The sequence below is a fragment of the Camelina sativa genome, chromosome 3 (assembly GCF_030686135.1).
Source record: "Camelina sativa cultivar CO46 ecotype springtype chromosome 3, ASM3068613v1".
In the NCBI taxonomy this organism is placed as follows: Eukaryota; Viridiplantae; Streptophyta; class Magnoliopsida; order Brassicales; family Brassicaceae; genus Camelina; species Camelina sativa.
In genome coordinates this window covers 16,522,980-16,541,285 of record NC_141882.1, presented here as the reverse complement: position 1 = coordinate 16,541,285, position 18,306 = coordinate 16,522,980, and the positions used below count along the sequence as shown (strand labels likewise).

General features: G+C 38.5%; 1 protein-coding gene, 1 non-coding gene and 1 pseudogene across 2 annotated transcripts; 2 read left to right on the top strand and 1 right to left on the bottom strand.

Annotated features, from left to right (window-relative positions):
* Positions 1-8,263: 8,263 nt before the first annotated feature.
* On the top strand, positions 8,264-9,357 carry LOC104779100 (cytochrome P450 71A20-like; annotated as a pseudogene).
* Positions 9,358-9,441: 84 nt separating this feature from the next.
* On the top strand, positions 9,442-11,575 carry LOC104777473 (uncharacterized). Its single transcript, XM_010501736.3, has 2 exons — positions 9,442-9,635; positions 9,947-11,575. The coding sequence occupies exon 2, from the start codon at positions 10,063-10,065 to the stop codon at positions 11,224-11,226; it is 1,164 nt and encodes a 387-aa protein (XP_010500038.1). The 5' UTR covers positions 9,442-9,635; positions 9,947-10,062; the 3' UTR covers positions 11,227-11,575.
* Positions 11,576-16,436: 4,861 nt separating this feature from the next.
* On the bottom strand, positions 16,437-16,543 carry LOC147947021 (small nucleolar RNA R71). The gene has a single exon (XR_015595653.1). It is a non-coding gene; the product is annotated as a small nucleolar RNA R71 (small nucleolar RNA).
* Between the last annotated feature and the right edge of the window lie 1,763 nt (positions 16,544-18,306).

The window sequence follows — 18,306 nt, the reverse complement described above, 5'->3', positions numbered from 1 at the left end:
AAGTCTCTAATCATTATATGGAATTCTGTATACGTCTCATCTTTAGTAACTCCATATTCCTTCATATAGTAGTTGACTGCATTCACAACAAATCCTCTGCTCATGTCATCCTGTTAACACCATAAGCATGACTCGTCCTGTTAATGTAATGTCTTTGCCGCTTACAAATTTTTTTATGTAGTTTTGATCAGTGTCGATTAAAGTGGTGTCAATCCACACCCTAACCAAAATTCCAGAAATTGGTTCGCGGGCGTTACAATTCTCCCCCTCTAACAAAAGATTAGTCCTCGAATCTGAACACACCACCACTTATCCACAAAACTTCATCAAACCACCGCCGCAACGGTTTGTACCATCCAACCATCTGGTCTGCCGCAACCATGACACCACTGGTCCATACAATCCTGACCCCGCCGGGCAACGAAGTCCTACCCTCACTGGTCAATCCATACCATACTCTCCCAATCATCACCATTCAGGTCCCCCCGACCAGCATACACCTGACCCTCTCGGTCAACACACAGAGATCCCCAGATTGAACCCCCATCAACCCCGAGATCCGCTTTCGATCTCAACCGGACACCTGAGATTGAACCCCCATCAATCTCATAAATCCACATCCGGTTACCATGCTTATCCCCACGTCCTTGACACTTTTGCCACCAATTCATCTGCTCTTAGGCCGCAACCTTCAAGCCATACCGATCAAACTCTCAGACCCCCCATCTTCGAGCCATACCGTCTCACCCTCGGGTCGTCACCCTCAAGATCTCGGTACCAGGAGAACCCCCATCTCCTCAGGAGAACCCCCATATCCTCTGCCACCCTCAGGACCGCAGTCCCTCGAGCTATCGGTATCTAAGGAACCCCCCATCTCCTCATGAGTTGTTCAGGACCCCCGTCCCAATATCAAATGGTCATAATGTCTATAAGCATTTCTCCAACCAGGACCACCCCCCGTGATCCGCGTAGAACATCTCAATGTTCTACCAACAACATACTCTCTCCCAGGATAACACCACTGCCATGGCCACCCAAAGGCCTCACTACAAACATCCAAAAAAAACGTTGGTATTCACACACACCCTTTCCAAAAATAGCTTTTTCTCTGGGCAATTATCCACAGCAAATCATCAATACGAGCGTAATAAAACAAACAAGTACCATACGTTCGCATATTCTGGTTCACCGCATCAAATGCTTTGCAAGCCGCACTTACCATAAATAGGTAATCTTTAACTATTCATAAAACTTCCTATTTTAGAACCCTCATATTCTCTTAACACCGTGACACCACCAATCAAAACAAAAATCCTTGAGAACTGATCATCTCAACTGTGACCACTCCTCAGGTCAACCTCTAAACATTCCCGCAACTTTGGCATTTCACATCCCCTTTCAAAAAATAGACAAGTCCCAACTATTCATAGACCTTTCCGTTTTTAGAAACTTTCTATTTATGGAAACATCCATTTATAGAATTTCCGACCTATTTCCTTTTCCACCTGACACACAAGTCCCAAAAGAAAAAATCCAAAACAAATCACATCTTAACTTCTTTGAAATCCATTTCCAACACATCCCCTTTCACAAATCACCGCTAACGGTATTCCCGATACCGGCGTGATCCACTACTTTTCAACAACTGGTCAATAGCCAACTGCACCTCCCGCACATAAGCTAAAAACACTACACAACTAACAACACAGAAAATAACTTACCATGGAATCTCATTGAAGGCTCGAAGAGGATGATACTAGGACTCCATACCATAAACAAATTGACTAACTACTCATAATCAATTTCCATTCATAACATCATATATCAAGCAACAGGAAAACAACCCGATCTTTTTTATATATATAATAATAAATACATTATATAATTAAGTCTCCCATACTACTTAATTAAACCAACCCAAACCACAACTCAACATTAAACCACCAACAATCATTATGCACAACGGAAACATACCAATAATATAGAAACAATACAACATCATTCCTCGCCATTCTATCCAACAACCTAACATGAACCTAACCAAGGTTCCAAAACATAACCATACATAACCAACATCACACAAACGAGACCCTAGATCATCCTCCTCCTCATCGCCTTGATTCCACGTTCACACTTTGCCTTTACCTGCACCGCAAACACAAATTGAGATGCATGAGTATTTAATAAACACTCAGTGAGGCAATCCTCCCATCTACCGGACTATACACACAAACAACTGAGATTCCAATGTTTAGCAAACAACAAACAAACTCAAGAAACCAGGAAATCACGAATCACACAAGTTGGTGTCGACCAACACCAGAAGGGGTGTCGATCGACATTGGTCCAAATATGATGTCGGTCGACACCAACATGGTGTCGATCGACACCGACTCCGCAGTCGCGTTCTGCGCAAAGCCGATCGTCGAATCTCTGTTTCCAATCATCTCCAATCCGCTCCGAACTCACCCAAAAGCTTCAGGAACCTATAACAACCATAACACAACCACCACAAGCAAGAACAACACCACGAAACACAGCAAATCAATCAAACAAAGGATTCTCAGGCTTAGATAAGTCATGGTCATGCACTTACCTCTTTTGCAGAAAGATTCTCACTCAACCACGACGAATCCAACACTTAGAAGTCTTCTCTTTCGTTCCTAGCACAAGATCTTCACTCCGCAGTAACAGATCTCTCAAGAACAGCCAAGGATCTCACAAATCTCTCTCAAAAACGTTTTCTCCTTCTTCTCTTTGTTTCTTTGTCAAAAACGGCTAAAAGGACGAAATAAGTTGAGTTCCCCTTTTAAACACGAGTTTAGGGCTTCCCCTAAACCAACCACGCAAACCCGACGATTAAAATCGAACCCATCAAACCGTCTGCAAACGGTGTCGACCGAAGTGGTGTCGACCGAAGTTTTGTCGATCGACACCCTAACCAAAATTCCAGAAATTGGTTCACGGGCGTTACACTCAGCATCATATTGCGTATTATAAGTAACATGGTCTTCAATTTTACGTTGAGATTTTATCAGGTTCTCTTGCAATGCTATAAACGATGAGGGGTCTCCTGGTTGCTTGCGCTTTCCATTGACAAGATCCTGAAGATGATCCTTGAGGCTTCCAACTCCATCAAGAGTACCTTGTAAATCTTTCTCGCTGGATTAGGAAAAGAAAAAGTCAAACTGTAAATAAAGAGCATGAAAAATTCGAAGACTCTTTAAATATGGATTGTGGAAAATGTTACTTTACCTGAAGAAAGATGGTTGTACAATCTTCTGTTGTGACTTATGAGCTTGTGAAGCAACATCTAAAATAGATGAAGGATATTTCACGAGCTCAGACATCTTAACTTGCAAGTTTTTCTTATAAGTTTTAGCGATCTTCTCAGCCTTCCGATCGACATACATTCCATGTGGCTTTGTATGTGTCTTAATGAAAACCTCACCAACAGTCATCGGTCTCTCCAGTTCCTCTTCTTGGAGTAGTCGTTAATTTATAAATAAATGGTGACCTATAACCATCATTTGTAGTCAAAAATAAGGTGTTCTCTTGTAGTGTCTTCCCCATAGACAATAGTTTGAAAGAGTATCAAGCAAGAAACCCCTATACTCGATCATGTTCATCATTCAAAATATAAACAATAATTGTTATGCATTTAGTTGTATACCTGGCTTAGAGAACACCCTTTGCGAGAGCTGCCTAAATTTTAGATCCATAACCAAAAGAGAAAAATAAATGATCTAGGATTTCCAAGCTGTTTTGAGAAACATACATAGCCTCCCGAAGAAACTCCTTCGAAGATTACTCATGCATCAGCCACTGAACTTTCCATATAGATCCTCATGTCAATAAATCCTCTATCTCCTTTAACATCAACAAATCTGTCCAATCTTGACCAATTATCATACTAGAAAGATGTGACCTCATCACTACCCACTTCAACCTAAAAAAAAAAACGCTCTAGCCACTTGTCGATAACTTGAGAACTTGTTTTAAGATCAAAGAGTCTATACTCACTACAAAAAAGGTGTTGTTTTAAATCATTTATTTTTTATATTTGCATCAGATTTAAGTGATGTAAATATAATTTGTATCACTTTAAAAAATGATTATTTATGGAAAACATATCACAGATACTGTATATTTATGATTTTTTAATAATTATTAATTTATGAAAATATTTATGATAGAATTATTAATTATTTTCTGTTAAATATTTTTGAATTGATGCAAATTCAAATAAAATTGTGTCACTTTTATTGAACTAATGTCAAACTATTCGAGTAGGACATCAATAATAATAATTGATGCTAAACACATAATTATGCATCATTTATGAATAATTCATTTAAATTGATATCATTTACTTTTGTGATTCTATTTAAAAGATGCAATCAACCATTTTTTTGTAGTGACTTGTGTTCTTTTTTGCTGACTAGAAGAATGCTTGCTTTAGTAAATATGTTTCGGCTCACTTAACCCATAGTGAATTACCGTGTGAAACAATTCTCCAAACTAGCTTCAAACAACTCACATTATTAGCTTCCTTCAAAGATAGCAACCTAACGCCACCCTCCTATTTTGGTCAAGAGACGTTTTTCTCTAATATTGTTTGTTTGTTTTGAGCACATTTTGTCTTTTTCTGGGATGCAATCTCTGGGAAGTCAAAATGCAGCCAACTTAGTTATGCTCCAAAGGACGAATCTTATCAAATTTAATATGCCTGCAAAAGATAGGAAACCAAAGGAACACTTTGTCAAAATCTATGTCGGATTCTTCTACATATCCCTTAGTCACACGATGCACCTTCCATCCGCATTTTCTTGGTTTTGAAAATCCACTTGAGACCAATAACTTTTGTCTCACTCGGCTTATCATTTAGTAACCATGTCTTGTTTTTGTTGATAGAATCAATATCTTCTTTACATTTTTGTCTCCATTTTCACGAACCCTCTGCTTCTTTATAACAACTTAGCTCATCATCCATCGAGCATAGAAGTCTCTCACATGCTAAAGAGGCTTGAAGGACATAATCATCAAGATAATGTGGTTGACTTACTTGATGAGATGACATTCTTAGCGGTTTCTCTACTCATTGATGATGTGCATCATTCTCATTAATGTAATTGTTATGAGGGTCTTCGTTCGTGTTGTTTTCATCTCCAAGTTTATGTTTACGATGCTAAAAAAAAAGAAGAATTTATTGCTTATGGTCTTATCATGATTTTGGTGTTGATCATTGCTGATTACCACAGGTCATTCTCTTGCATCTACAACTTCACCCCATCTCATGTGAAATATTCTGGGTCCCTTCTTGGTCCGTCTAGATTTTTATTCCAGATTCAACTTGTCTTCTCATCAAACATCAAGTCACAGCTCGCAACTATCTTTCGTGTTGTTAGGTTATTGAGTCTATAGGCCTTTGATATCTGCTCAATCCCAAGATGCACTAGTGATTTTGATCATTTAAGTTTCTTGAGGTTTGTAACTTCAACCTTCGAGTATGTAAACACCCAAAAACTCACGTCCAAGGCTCAATTTTTTTCTCGCAAGTATTCGTAAGGGGTCATCTTTTCAAGGGCGCTTGTTGGTACTGTATTGATTACATAAGTAAACTTAAATGATCAAAATCACCATATGTAGTTTGGTACCTTCATTTCCTTGAGAATAATCCTCGTCATCTCTAACAACATCCTATTCCTTCTCTCCACAACACTGTTTTGTTGCGGTGTTTAGGGTTCCCCGAGATTCCTATCTCACAAAAGTCTTGGAACTTCCTTGAAGTGAACTCGCCTCCATTATCACTTCTTAGAGTAATGATTTCTTTCCCAATATTCTTCTCTACTACACTTTTAAACACCTTGAATCTACCAAATGCTTCACTTTTTTCGTTTATCAATATTATTCACATGTATCTCAAAAAATCATCTATGAAAAGAAATATATAATTGTTATCATGACTGGTTGGCGTTGTTATAGAACCACACAGGTCTACGTGTTGGAGTTCTAGGGGTTTTCAAGATTGAAACATAGATGTCATTGTAAAAGATTGAGGAGTTTATTTCTCAATTAGACACGACTCACACAGTCTATTTTCTTCTCTGATTTCCGGCAAGCCATGAATAATCTCTTGTTGGGACATATCATTGAGTTTTTTTTTTGAAAATTATATTTCCTTACCTCACGTGCCACCTCCAAGTATCATATTCTATGTATAAGCATATCATTTTCTCCCAAACTTATCTTGTATAGTCGATTGGATGATCGTTTGACTTTTACCAAGAGTCTTCCACTTGGACCATAGAGTGTCTAGTAGTCTTGTCTCATCCTTACATCACACCCTTTTTACGTAGCTTATCTTCAAAATATTGCTCTTAAGTTCGGGAATGTATAGATATCAATATCAAGTTAGTTGTTCATCCATTTTTCTTTGAAAGAGGGTTCATCCTTTCCCTCCTATTTCAATAAAATATCCATCTCATAAATTTACCTTGCCCATTATGTTATCGCTGAGCTCCGAAAAATATATCTCTTTGCCAATCATGTGGTTGCTTGCCCATTATCAAAATACAAAATTTCCCTGTCCTCTTCATTGGTTTCGTAGTTCTTTGATATGACATTTTCTTTATTTAAAAACGCGACTTCATGCTTATAAAGGGTCAGGCCATGTGGAAGTGAAGATGTCGGGTTTGTCACAACGGTAGCAAATTACTTTTATAATATCTTTCATTTCTCTTGTTTGATTGTGATCCGTTTGACTTATTGTATGTTCTTGTGAGTTGAATCTTTCTCTGCCTCAGTCCTCTGCCTCCATTTCCACGTCTTCTCCCTCGTGATGTCGTAAAGATTTGTGTTCTGAATTTGCAAATAGTAGCTTGCCTTGTGCTTCTTCGTGATTCTCCTCATCAAGAATTCATTATTTAGGCCTTGAGTATTCTATAATATCTAGAGATGTCAAACGGGTATGCCCGCGACCGAAAGGAATGACCACGATGGTCCCGTTTTCCAGTTGAGAACTTTCTCGAGAGCTATGATAACTTTTTCATGAGTTTTGGGTTCCTCAATCGTTTCTCCAACAGAGGCCGACTTCGACGCTAGCTCCGATAACTTTCCCACAAAGCTATATATTGTATATGTGTCTTTCATCTTGATACTTTCAAACACTGACATTAGGGTTTGAAGTCTTGCTTCTTTGACACGATCCCCACCTAGGTAACTTGTTTTGATTGCTTCACATATCCCTCTTGGAGAATCTTGTTCGCCTACTTCTAAGATAAGAGCCTTTGGGATAGATTGAAACTATATTCCTGTTGCGACATCGCATCATTCTTGTCAAATATAAGTGTTTGCCACACATTATGAATTTGCAACAAAAGTTTCATTTTCATGGCCCATACTTATATTTTAGCATGGGGCATTGGATTGAAAAAGGAATAATTTCCTGTGGGCGAGAAGGAGGGTTTATCCCCCATTAGGCCTACGAGTTCAAGTATATGGGTTGGGTCGGGTCGGTTCTTTCGGTTATTCGGGTATTCGGGTTTTCACAAAATCCACCAAACGTAACCGAACAAAGCTCTGTGATTGAGTTTCCTTGTTTCATCGATTCACTTCAAGCTCTGATACCAAATAAAATAAACTCAGCTTTTATATAAGAACTCTCTTATTATGTTTAGAAATATAGCTCAAAAATTAAAAACCAAAAGCTCTCTAACTCTCTCACTATTACAACTCAACAATGATATGTATATATAGTACTAGCAAATCTTTGCTAATCATATTTTTATTTAAAGAAGATAACTCTTGAATCTATTAATAAATATGCTAAGTCTATCTTATCCTAAATAATCTTGTTAGAGATCTCTTGGACTGCACAAGCAATGTTTAAACTTATCCAACATTAACTACTTGATGCGCCCACAATAGCCGATCCAGTTTTTTCTAAGCCTTGGTCGGACTTCTTTGTATGTGATCCTTCCCTTGTAAATACTATTCATAATCAAGCGTATTTAAAAATTAAAGCTCACTCTTCGTTATCTAGTCCACAAAATTATTCACTTCCCACAAGTTGTTGTTTGAAAGAGTGTTAGGTCGCTAGATTTCATGGAAACCTGCCAGTTTGAAGTCAATAAGTTTAATCGAGTCAATAAGATTCCAATTGTATTTTTCTATTGTTTCAATCTCAAATGTGGCTTTCAATTTTTTTGTCAGCTGCTTTGACTGTTTTGTTTCTGATGAATAATAAAAATTTCATGAATTGCAGAGTATGTGCATTCTAAATCTCCTAAGCAGCAAAATGGTAAGGTCCTTTGAGAAAGTACGAGAAGAAGAGATAAACATTATAATGGGGAAGCTGAAGAAAGCCAGTTCTTCTTCTTCATCTGTAAATCTAAGTGAAATCCTTATGACCCTTGCAAATGATATCATATGTAGAGTTTCCTTGGGAAGAAAATATAGTGTTGAGGAAAGTGGAATCGATGTGAAGAGCACAATGAAGGAAATTATGGAGCTCCTGGGCACTTTTCCTCTGGGGGAATACATTCCAAGTTTGGCATGTATTGATAGGTTCCGTGGTGTGGGTGATAAAATGGACGAAGTAAATAACAAGTTCAATGGTTTTGTTGAAAGAGTGGTACAAGAGCATATAGATGCAGATAAAGGGAGATCAGATTTCGTGGATATATTGCTATCGATTCAAAGAGATAAATCATTACCGGACTTCGACAGAAAAAACTTGAAACTAATCCTATGGGTAAGACAAGTCATAAAACTCCCTTTTTTTAGGAAGAAAAAGAAGTAAACATTCAAAATCCTATAACATCTTTACGGTCATGTGCTTTTTTTTTCATTACCAGGAAATGTTTATAGCAGGAACCACAACAACTTCCTCAACCCTAGAATGGAGAATGACAATGCTTATCAAATATCCAGAGTGTATGAGGAAACTCCAAGAAGAGGTTCGTCTAGTTTCACCACATAATTTATATGTAACGGAAGGAGAAGTTGAGAAGATGAAATACTTAAAAGTATTTATATGTAACGGAAGGAGAAGTTGAGACATTGATACATGGGGGATGGATGCAGAAGTATTTAACCCACAGAGACATTTTGATTCTCCTTTGGATTTCAAAGGTCAACATTTTATGTACATTCCATTCGGATCGGGACGAAGAATGTGCCCAGGAGTAGGATTCGGGGTGGCATTGGTTGAGGTGACACTAGCTAACCTTGTGAAACGTTACAACTGGAGAGTCCAAAGTCAACCCTCTGGGGATGAATATGATCTAGCTGAAGCAGCCAGTTTCGAACTTTCGTCGCAAGTTCCCTCTTATTGCCTTTCCATCTTCTGCTTAATATGTTGTACTTTTGCTACTCGAACACGTCTCAATAGCTTTGTGTGTGTTATTTCATATGTTTCAAATTGACTTGGATTTAATTACTTGAAACCTCATTAAAATTTTGTTTGTTCATTTATGTAGAACTTGTGTCATCCTCTCTCTCTCTTTTTCTTGTCTTCCTCTTTTGTCAAAAAGAAACAATTTCTCTCCATAATTCTCCACCACAAACTTTGTGGATATCATCACGCTGGTTCCAAGTTCCACTTACACGTCCTGAACTCATTTCATCTTGAGGTACGATCTACAAGTATTAGTAAAGGATTTATGTCAATCTTCCATATCTTTAGATTTGATATTATACGTTCCTATCTCTTTAGGGAACTCCCACATGTATAAATACTTTGGTCCTATGTTTGGAATATGCAAGAGATTACATTCTATTTCTACTTCTCCATCTACGTTTTTTTTTTTAATTCTTCTTCTCCTCATTCTACACCATGTCTGCTACTCCCCCAACACAACTCGTGGTTTCCACACCACCTTCTCCGTATCAACTTAATACTTCTGATAATCTTGGAGCTCTTATATCCACTGTTATCTTACAGGAAGATAACTATCCAGAATGGGCCATTTAATTGCAGAATTCTCTTCAGACGAAATGGAAACTAGGATTCATTGATGGATCCATCACTAAACAAACTACTGTACCCAATTTGAGTTTATGGCGAGCAGAAAATTCCATGATCCTTGGCTGGATCTGACCTCTATTGACCCCAAGCTTCGTTCCACGATGTATTTCATTGCCAAAGCTTCAACATTGTGGGAAATCCACCGCTCGCGTTTCTCTGTGGAAAACGGTGTCCGTCGTCAAGTCCTGAAAGATGAGATTGCTGACTGTAAACAGAACGGTCAATCGGTGTTAGAATATTATGGTCGACTCTCCAAACTCTGGGAGGAACTGCAAAATTATAAAACTGGTCGTGTATGCACATGTGATGCTGCTCAAGATATCACTAAAGAACGTGAGGATGATCATGTGCATCAGTACTTATTCGGTTTGGACCTTCCGCGTATTACCAACATCCGTTCCACCATCACCGGTGAAGATCCCCTGCCTTTGCTTACCCAGGTTTATTCTCGAGTTGTTCGTGAAGAGCAGAATCTTAATGTTGCAAGGTCCATGGAGGTAACCAAAACAGATGCTATTGGATTCATGGTCAAAACAGAGCCCTCTTCACAAGTTGCTGCTGTTTCTGGACAACGATTTCGCGATCGTTACACACTCTCTTGCACTCACGGTCGCCGCCAAGGACACGAGGTTTCCGAATGTTTTCTTCTTCATGGATTTCCCGATTGGTCTTACGAGCAGAAGGGAGGAAATCGTCCTGACAACAGGGATACTATGACTCGCTCAGTTCAACGGGGTGGTCGTTCGTCACAGGGCACTGGTCGTGGACGTGGCCACGCTAATAATGTTTGTGTAACATCCCCTGACCTTGGGAACAATCAGATCACCCAACTCATCAACCTCCTCGAATCTCAACGCTCCAACACAACCTCCAAAAAGTTGTCGGGTAAAACACGTCTAACTAATGTTATATTGGATACTGGTGCACCACACCATACGACCGAAGATTACTCGATTCTAGCTGATGATGTGGATATAATACCTTTCCATGTGACCAAATCGGATGGTCAGGCTTCACGGGCTACTAAGCGAGGCTCTCTTCCTTTGAGCTCTGCTTATTTACTCACTGATGTGTGTTTTGGTCCATATTTTAATTGCAGATTAATCTCTGTTTATAAACTCTTGAAACAAACTGGTTCTATAGGGATATTACGGATACTCTATCTTTCTTGCAAGAACGTTTTTCAAGGACTTTGACTGGAGTAGGTGAAGAACGTGAGGGAATGTACTAATTTACTGGAGTGTTAGCTGCTCGTTCTCATAAGGTTTCGGCGAATACTTCTTCGGAAGCTTTGTGGCACCGTAGGCTTGGTCACCCTTCTCCTACTTTTTGTCTTCTTTACCCGATTGTGTCTTTCCTAGCGGTTTTGGAGATCTTAAAAGTTGAACAAACACAAGAAGTTTTTCCTGATAGCCTTAGTAAAGCATTAGATTGATTTTATTTGGTTCATTGTGATGTATGGGGTCCTTATCGCACCCCGTCTACGAGTGGTGCCGTTTATTTTCTTACAATCGTTGATGATCACTCTCGTGCCGTTTGGACGTATCTTATGTCCGCCAAATCCAAAGTACCTATTCTGATCTGTAATTTTTGTGCAATGACGAGACGACAATTTGGCAAAGTGGTCAAATCATTTCGCATAGACAACGGTACCGAGTTCATATGCCTTTCGTCTTATTTTCGAGAACATGGAATTCTCCATCAAACTTCATGTGTTGATACACCTCAACAGAACGGCCGTGTTGAACGCAAACACCAGCACATCCTCAATGTCGTGCGGGCTTGTCTTTTCCAGAGTCACATGCCTGTCAAATTTTGGGGAGAGAGTATTCTCACTGCTACTCATTTGATCAACCGAACTCCTACATCGGTTTTTAATGGCAAGTCTCCATATGTGGTCTTCTTTGGACAACGACAGTCGTATAATATTTTGCGTACATTTGGATGTCTTTGTTACGCTCACACCCGTTCTCGTGACAAGGATAAATTTGGCCCTCTCAGTCGTAAGTGTATATTTGTCGGTGACCCCTATGGCAAGAAAGCTTGGCGCCTTTATGATCTTGAAACCGAAAAAGTTTTATGAGTCGAGATGTTCGCTTTCAAGAGGATGTGTTTCCGTTCTCTAAAACCTCGACCCTGCTCTCTACTCCTTATGTTCATCCAACCAACATTGTTGAGGAAGATTGGTATCTCCCGTTGCCTACATCATCGGTTGAGAATGTTGTTTCTACTCCTACGCGGTTATCTGAGGTTCCTCCTATGATTCCACCTTAGTTGCAGCCCGATGTGGTTACTCCTTTGGAGGAACACACATCTCCTACTTCTCCTCCGATTGTACCTCCACTTTTTGATGATCCTCCTCCATCTCCTGGTTTACCTGAACTATTAGGCAAAGGTCATCTTAAAAAGAGCCCATCGTACACTCCTCTTCTCACGCTCTCGCAGCTGATTTCTTTGAATCATCTTCCTCGTCAACAGTTTATGGTAAGATTCTCTATCCCATCTCAACATATTTGTTTGACGAGGGCTTCTCTAAAAATCATATTGCATTTATGGCAGCTATTCTAGATAGCACGGAACTGACCCATTTTAAAGACGGAGTTTTGATTAAAGAGTGGTGTGAAGCTATGTGCAAAGAAATTACTGCTCTTGAAGCAAATCACAAGTGGGACATTACCAATTTACCTCCAGGAAAGAAAGCTATTAATAGCAAATGGGTCTACAAGTTGAAGTTTAATTCTGACGGCACATTGGAACGGGATAAGGCTCGTTTAGTTGTCATGGGTAATCATCAAAAAGAGGGTGAGGATTACAAAGAGACGTTGCTCCCGTTACTAAAATGACCACTGTCCACTCTCTTTTAAGTGTTGTCGCTGCTAATAATTGGGAAGTTCACCAGATGGATGTTCATAATGCCTTTCTTAACGGTGATCTTGAAGAGGAGGTTTATATGCATCTACCTTCGGGGTTCAAATGTATGGATCGCAACAAATTTTGTCGCTTGTGCAAGTCTCTCTATGGTCTCAAACAGGCCCCACGCTGTTGGTTTTCTAAACTCGCCACCGCTCTCTGTAACATGGGTTTTACCCAGAGTTATCAAGACTACTCGTTGTTTACTCTAAAACGTGGTGATATCATTATTCATGTTCTCGTCTATGTTGATGATTTTGTGGTTGCAGGCAATGATCTTGCTGAGATCAATCAATTCAAGGTTCGACTCAATGAATGCTTCCATATGAAAGATCTTGGTCGGTTAAAATAATTCTTGGGGATTGAAGTATCTGAGGGTAACGAAGGTTTCTGTCTCTCTCAGACAAAGTACGTTCTGGATATTATTACTGAAGCTGGTCTTCTTGGTTTGAAACCATCGCCGGTTCCAATTGAACTTAATCATAAACTTGCTTCCGCTAAAGGTCCTCTGTTTCATGATCCTCAACAGTATCATCGCTTAGTGAGCCGATTAATATACTTGACCATTACCAGACCGGATTTGAGTTATGCGGTCCACATATTGTCTCAATTCATGAAGGCTCCTCTCGATATTCATTGGGAAGCAGCTATATGTTTGGTTTGTTATCTCAAAGGCTCTCCAGCACAGGGTATTTTTCTCTGATCTAATAGTGAACTTCTTGTTTCTGTGTACTGCGACTATGATTACAATGTATGTCCTTTGACTAGTCTTTCCCTTTCCGCTTATGTTGTTTACTTGGGTGATTCTCCCATTTCTTGGAAGACAAAGAAACAGAAGACTGTCTCTTCTTCTTCTGTCTAAGCAGAGTATCGTGCCATGGCGTATATGCTGAAGGAACTTAAGTGGCTGAAGGCGCTACTCCAAGATTTAGGTGTGGAACACCCCTCTTCCATCGCTCTGCATTGCGATAGTCAGGCTGCCATCCACATTGCCGCGAAATCCAGTGTTTCATGAGCGGACGAAACATATTGAATTTGACTGTCATCAAGTCTGTGATTATGTTCTCTCCAAACTCATCACCACAGAGCACATTTATATGCAGGACCAGATTGATGATCTTCTCACCAAGGCGTTACCTGGACCGACATTTCAAAAGCTTTTGTCCACATTAGGTGTTACTGATTATGTACCACCAACGTGAGGGGGGTATTAGTATAGGATATATGTCAATCTTCCATATCTTTAGGTTTGATATTGTCCGTTCCTATCTCTTTAGGGAACTCCCACATGTATAAATACTTTGGTCATATGTTTGGAATACACAAGATATTACATTCTATTTCACAATATTTCAACAAGCTTTAATATATTGTGTTTTTGTTGAGTTTTACGACTTGTTTTTGCATAGTTTTGTTGCATAATCTTGTCATTCTAGGTTGTTTTAGGAGAATTTGCATATAGTGTGTTATCTCTCAAGTTCTTGGAATAAACTCATCATATTTAGAGCATTTAGACTTGTTTTGGTGAAAAGAAGCAAAGAGGGGTGAAGTTGGGGAAGTGACAAGAACAGGAACCACACATGGCCACGGCAATTGGTCAAACCATGGCCGATTGACATGATCGGTTTCACCAATCGGTCAAGTGATGACCGATGCTACTCCACGTTGTCAACAACAGGAAGCACACGCGGTCAGGACAATCGGCCAAGTGATGGCCGATTAAAGCAATCGGGCACGACCATCGGCCAAGGGCTGGCCGATTGAGCTCGATTAGATGGAGAACAGGAGATCCAGTCGGCCAACCCAATCGGCCAAGTGATGGCCGATGGAGCCTTGCGACCTCACCAATCGGCCAAGACCACCCCATAGCCTCCTAAGTTCACACTTATTTTAGTTTTGACCCGGGTTTGAGCCGGTCTACTTTGGGTTGACCCGGGTTCCCTTCTATTTTCCTATAAATACATTAACCCTATTTAGGGGAGACTTATCTTTTGTTTAGCAGCTTTTTAGGGTTCTTAAGCTTTCTTCTTTATTTTCTCCTAATCTATAATCTCTTAATATCAATTTCTTCTTTATTTTCTCCTAATCTATAATCTCTTATTATGATTTCACAAAGACTAAACTCTTTCCTTTGTGTGATCATGATGATGAGTGAGTGGATCTATAGAACTTTGGGCTAGGTAGATTAGAGAGATAGATGGTTGATGTCTAGGGCTTTATTTATGTGTTTCCTATCTTGTTTAGGGTTAATATTGCTAGATAGCCTTGATCAAGCTTAAATCTAGACATTAGGATTTCCATGCCCACAAGGTGTTTGATGAAATTCCTGAACCAAACTATTCAAGAGCTTTGCATTCCTAGCCGATGGAAATTGATGATTAGGGTGCTTAGTGGTATTTTGACTTGTTTTTAATACATGCTTATCTTGTGATTGACTTTGGAAATTGCTGATTATCACTTGATTAGCAGAGGAATATCTATCATGGAAATGGATTAATTTGCATAAGTGTTCTTAGCCATAGGATTGTTTTTGATTGTTGCTTAGACATCTAGGTTTGATTAGCTATCTCCCAAGTCAGTTACCTTGCCCAAGGTTCATTTGTTTAATCTTGATTTAAAGTCTGTTCTTAGTTGTGTCCTTGTTTGCTTTGAGTTTGTATTGCTTTGAGTTGTCTAGTTTTCTTTCTTTGAATCAGTTTGTTACAAAAGAACCTATTCATGTTTAAGATTAGATTATGCATTTTTGTGTATTCTTAGTGAGTTGATTAATGAAGATTGTGGATTGATAATTTAATTGAAGTAAAAGTACTACATCAATTTGGCGCCGTTGCGCATTTGCATTACATTTGACCGTTAGGATTTCAACTTTGCTTGAGCCTATTCATTTACTTTTCTTTGTTACTTGCTTGGTTTGCTTTAGTGTTTTGAATTATCTTTTTCCAGGTGTATGAACTTGAGAAGTCAAGGCCAAGCAGACTTGATCGACCGTGTTGACGACATCTACCGTTTTGAGCGAGAGAATCACCAGTTAGCACGATAAGCTATGTACAACAACCCTCCTCCTGCTGCTGGTCATAATTGAAATGACCAACCCAATGATGATAGAGTTCCTAACCATGTACCAAGACAAGCCCCTCTCATTAATGCTTATGATGCGCCAAACGTCAATGGACACTGCACCGGTATTAGAGTTCCACCAGTTGAGAACAATCACTTTGAAATCAAGGCCAGTCTTATCAACATGGTGCAGGGATCAAATTTTCATGGTTTGGCAATGGAAGACCCACTTGATCACTTGGATCAGTTTGATAGGTTTTGTGGGACTGTTAAGATCAATGGTATCTCTGAAGATGCTTTCAAGCTCCGCCTTTTCCTATTCACTCTTGGTGACAAGGCTCACATTTGGGAAAAGAATCTGCCTCACAACACCATTACCTCTTGGGATCAATGTAAGAAGGCCTTCCTATCCAAATTCTTCTCTACTACAATAATAGCAAGGCTAAGAAATGAGATATAAAGATTTTCTCCAAAGGGAAATGAGAGTTTTTGTGAAGTATGGAAAAGATTCAAGGGGTACATCTCTCAATATCCACATCATGGTTTTTCCAAAGGGTTACAGTTGAGTACACTCTATAGAGGAGTCTTGCCTAAGTACAGAATGCTTCTTGACACAACAAGGAATGGAAACTTTTGAGTTAAAATGCAGAACAAGGAATGTTGTTGGTTGAGAATCTTGCTCAAAGTGATGGGAACTATGGAGAGGATTATGATAGAACTCCAAGGGACTATACTGATATGAATGCGCAGCACCGCAAGGAGATCAAAGCTTTAAATGAAAAGATAGATAAGATGATTAGTGCAAATCAAAAGCAAGTTCACTTTGTCAATGAACGTGAACTTTATCTAGAAGGTATGGAAGCTTGTGTTGAAGGTCAAGAAGAGGTCAATTATGTAGGTGGCCAAGGGTATAACAAGTTCAATCCTAATTACCGCAACTACCCAAACCTCTCTTACCGCAGCACCAATGTGGAGAACCCACAAGATCAGAACCATATAATACCGCAATATAATTTATTTTTTACATAATATTAATTTAATCAGCTTAATTAGATATGTCTATTTCTCTAATATTGATAGTGTTAACAAAATAATGACATAATGTTTTAGCCGTGTAACACCGAACTAATGATATTTTAAAAATTATATAAATATCGACCAAACCCATCCCGAAATATTTTAACTCGCACTATATCATCTTAATTTTTAATATTTATTATTTTATATTATACATATTAGATTAAGTTAGTATAATATTTATTAAGATTGTAACCATTAACATTTTATAAGATTGGCGTTTCTTATAAAATTTAAATATTTATAATACTTAGAATTCTTAAACAGGTTTGAATATTTCTCATATTTGAAATTTCATAAATATAAGTTTCAATCGAAGATACCTTTAAAACAAAAGGAAAATAAAGAAAAAAGAATTCAACAAAAACCAATTTGTTTTTTTCTTCCAAATTGTCTAAATCATATAAATTATAAAAAATAGAAAGCAAATAAATGAGATACAACTTATAAATTTAATTCATATATTGATATCTTGAAAATATGAGAGGCTTTAACAGTAACTCTTAAACAAAGTAAAAAGCAAATGATAACTATGATAATAATAAGAAGATTTAAAAAAACATTTGAGATGAAATGTTAAAACAAAGCGATTTTGGTTTGGTAAGATGTGAGATAAGATGAAAGGACTTTGTCTCCGGGGAACATGTGGAGAAAGATCCTACATTAGATGATATAAAGACTTAAGTAAAGTATAAAGGGTAAGACTCAATCCATTTATTACCAATTAATTGATTTTGTATTAAAAACCTATGATAAACTCCCAAATTTATCATAGTATCAGAGCTTGATCCTATTCCTATGGATTAAAGTTTTGTTTGCTTCCTCTTGATGCTAACATTTTTTTCTTGTTACTTTTATTTTTGATCTTTCTCCACCAATTTTATCTTTTGACGTTAAAGGTATCTTTCTTGCCTTGCAATTATGAGTGTCGAACCTTCTCTTAAATCCATTGAATATTCCTATTCTACTGAAGAAAAAAAAGGATGCGATATTGGTACGTTGTTGGTTTGGTCAACTATTGGCCACAATTGACTGCCTTTTTTTATTGTTTCTTGGCTAGTCCCTCGGAGAAGAAGATTCTTGCAGGTGACATGTTATGGAGAGGTACACAACACTTTGATATTTCATCGGAGACATGTTATGTGTGTAGTTTATCAATCGATTGCTTTACTTCGGACTTGTGTAATACGTTACACAGATAATTGCTTGTGCTAAAACATAAAGGATCGAAG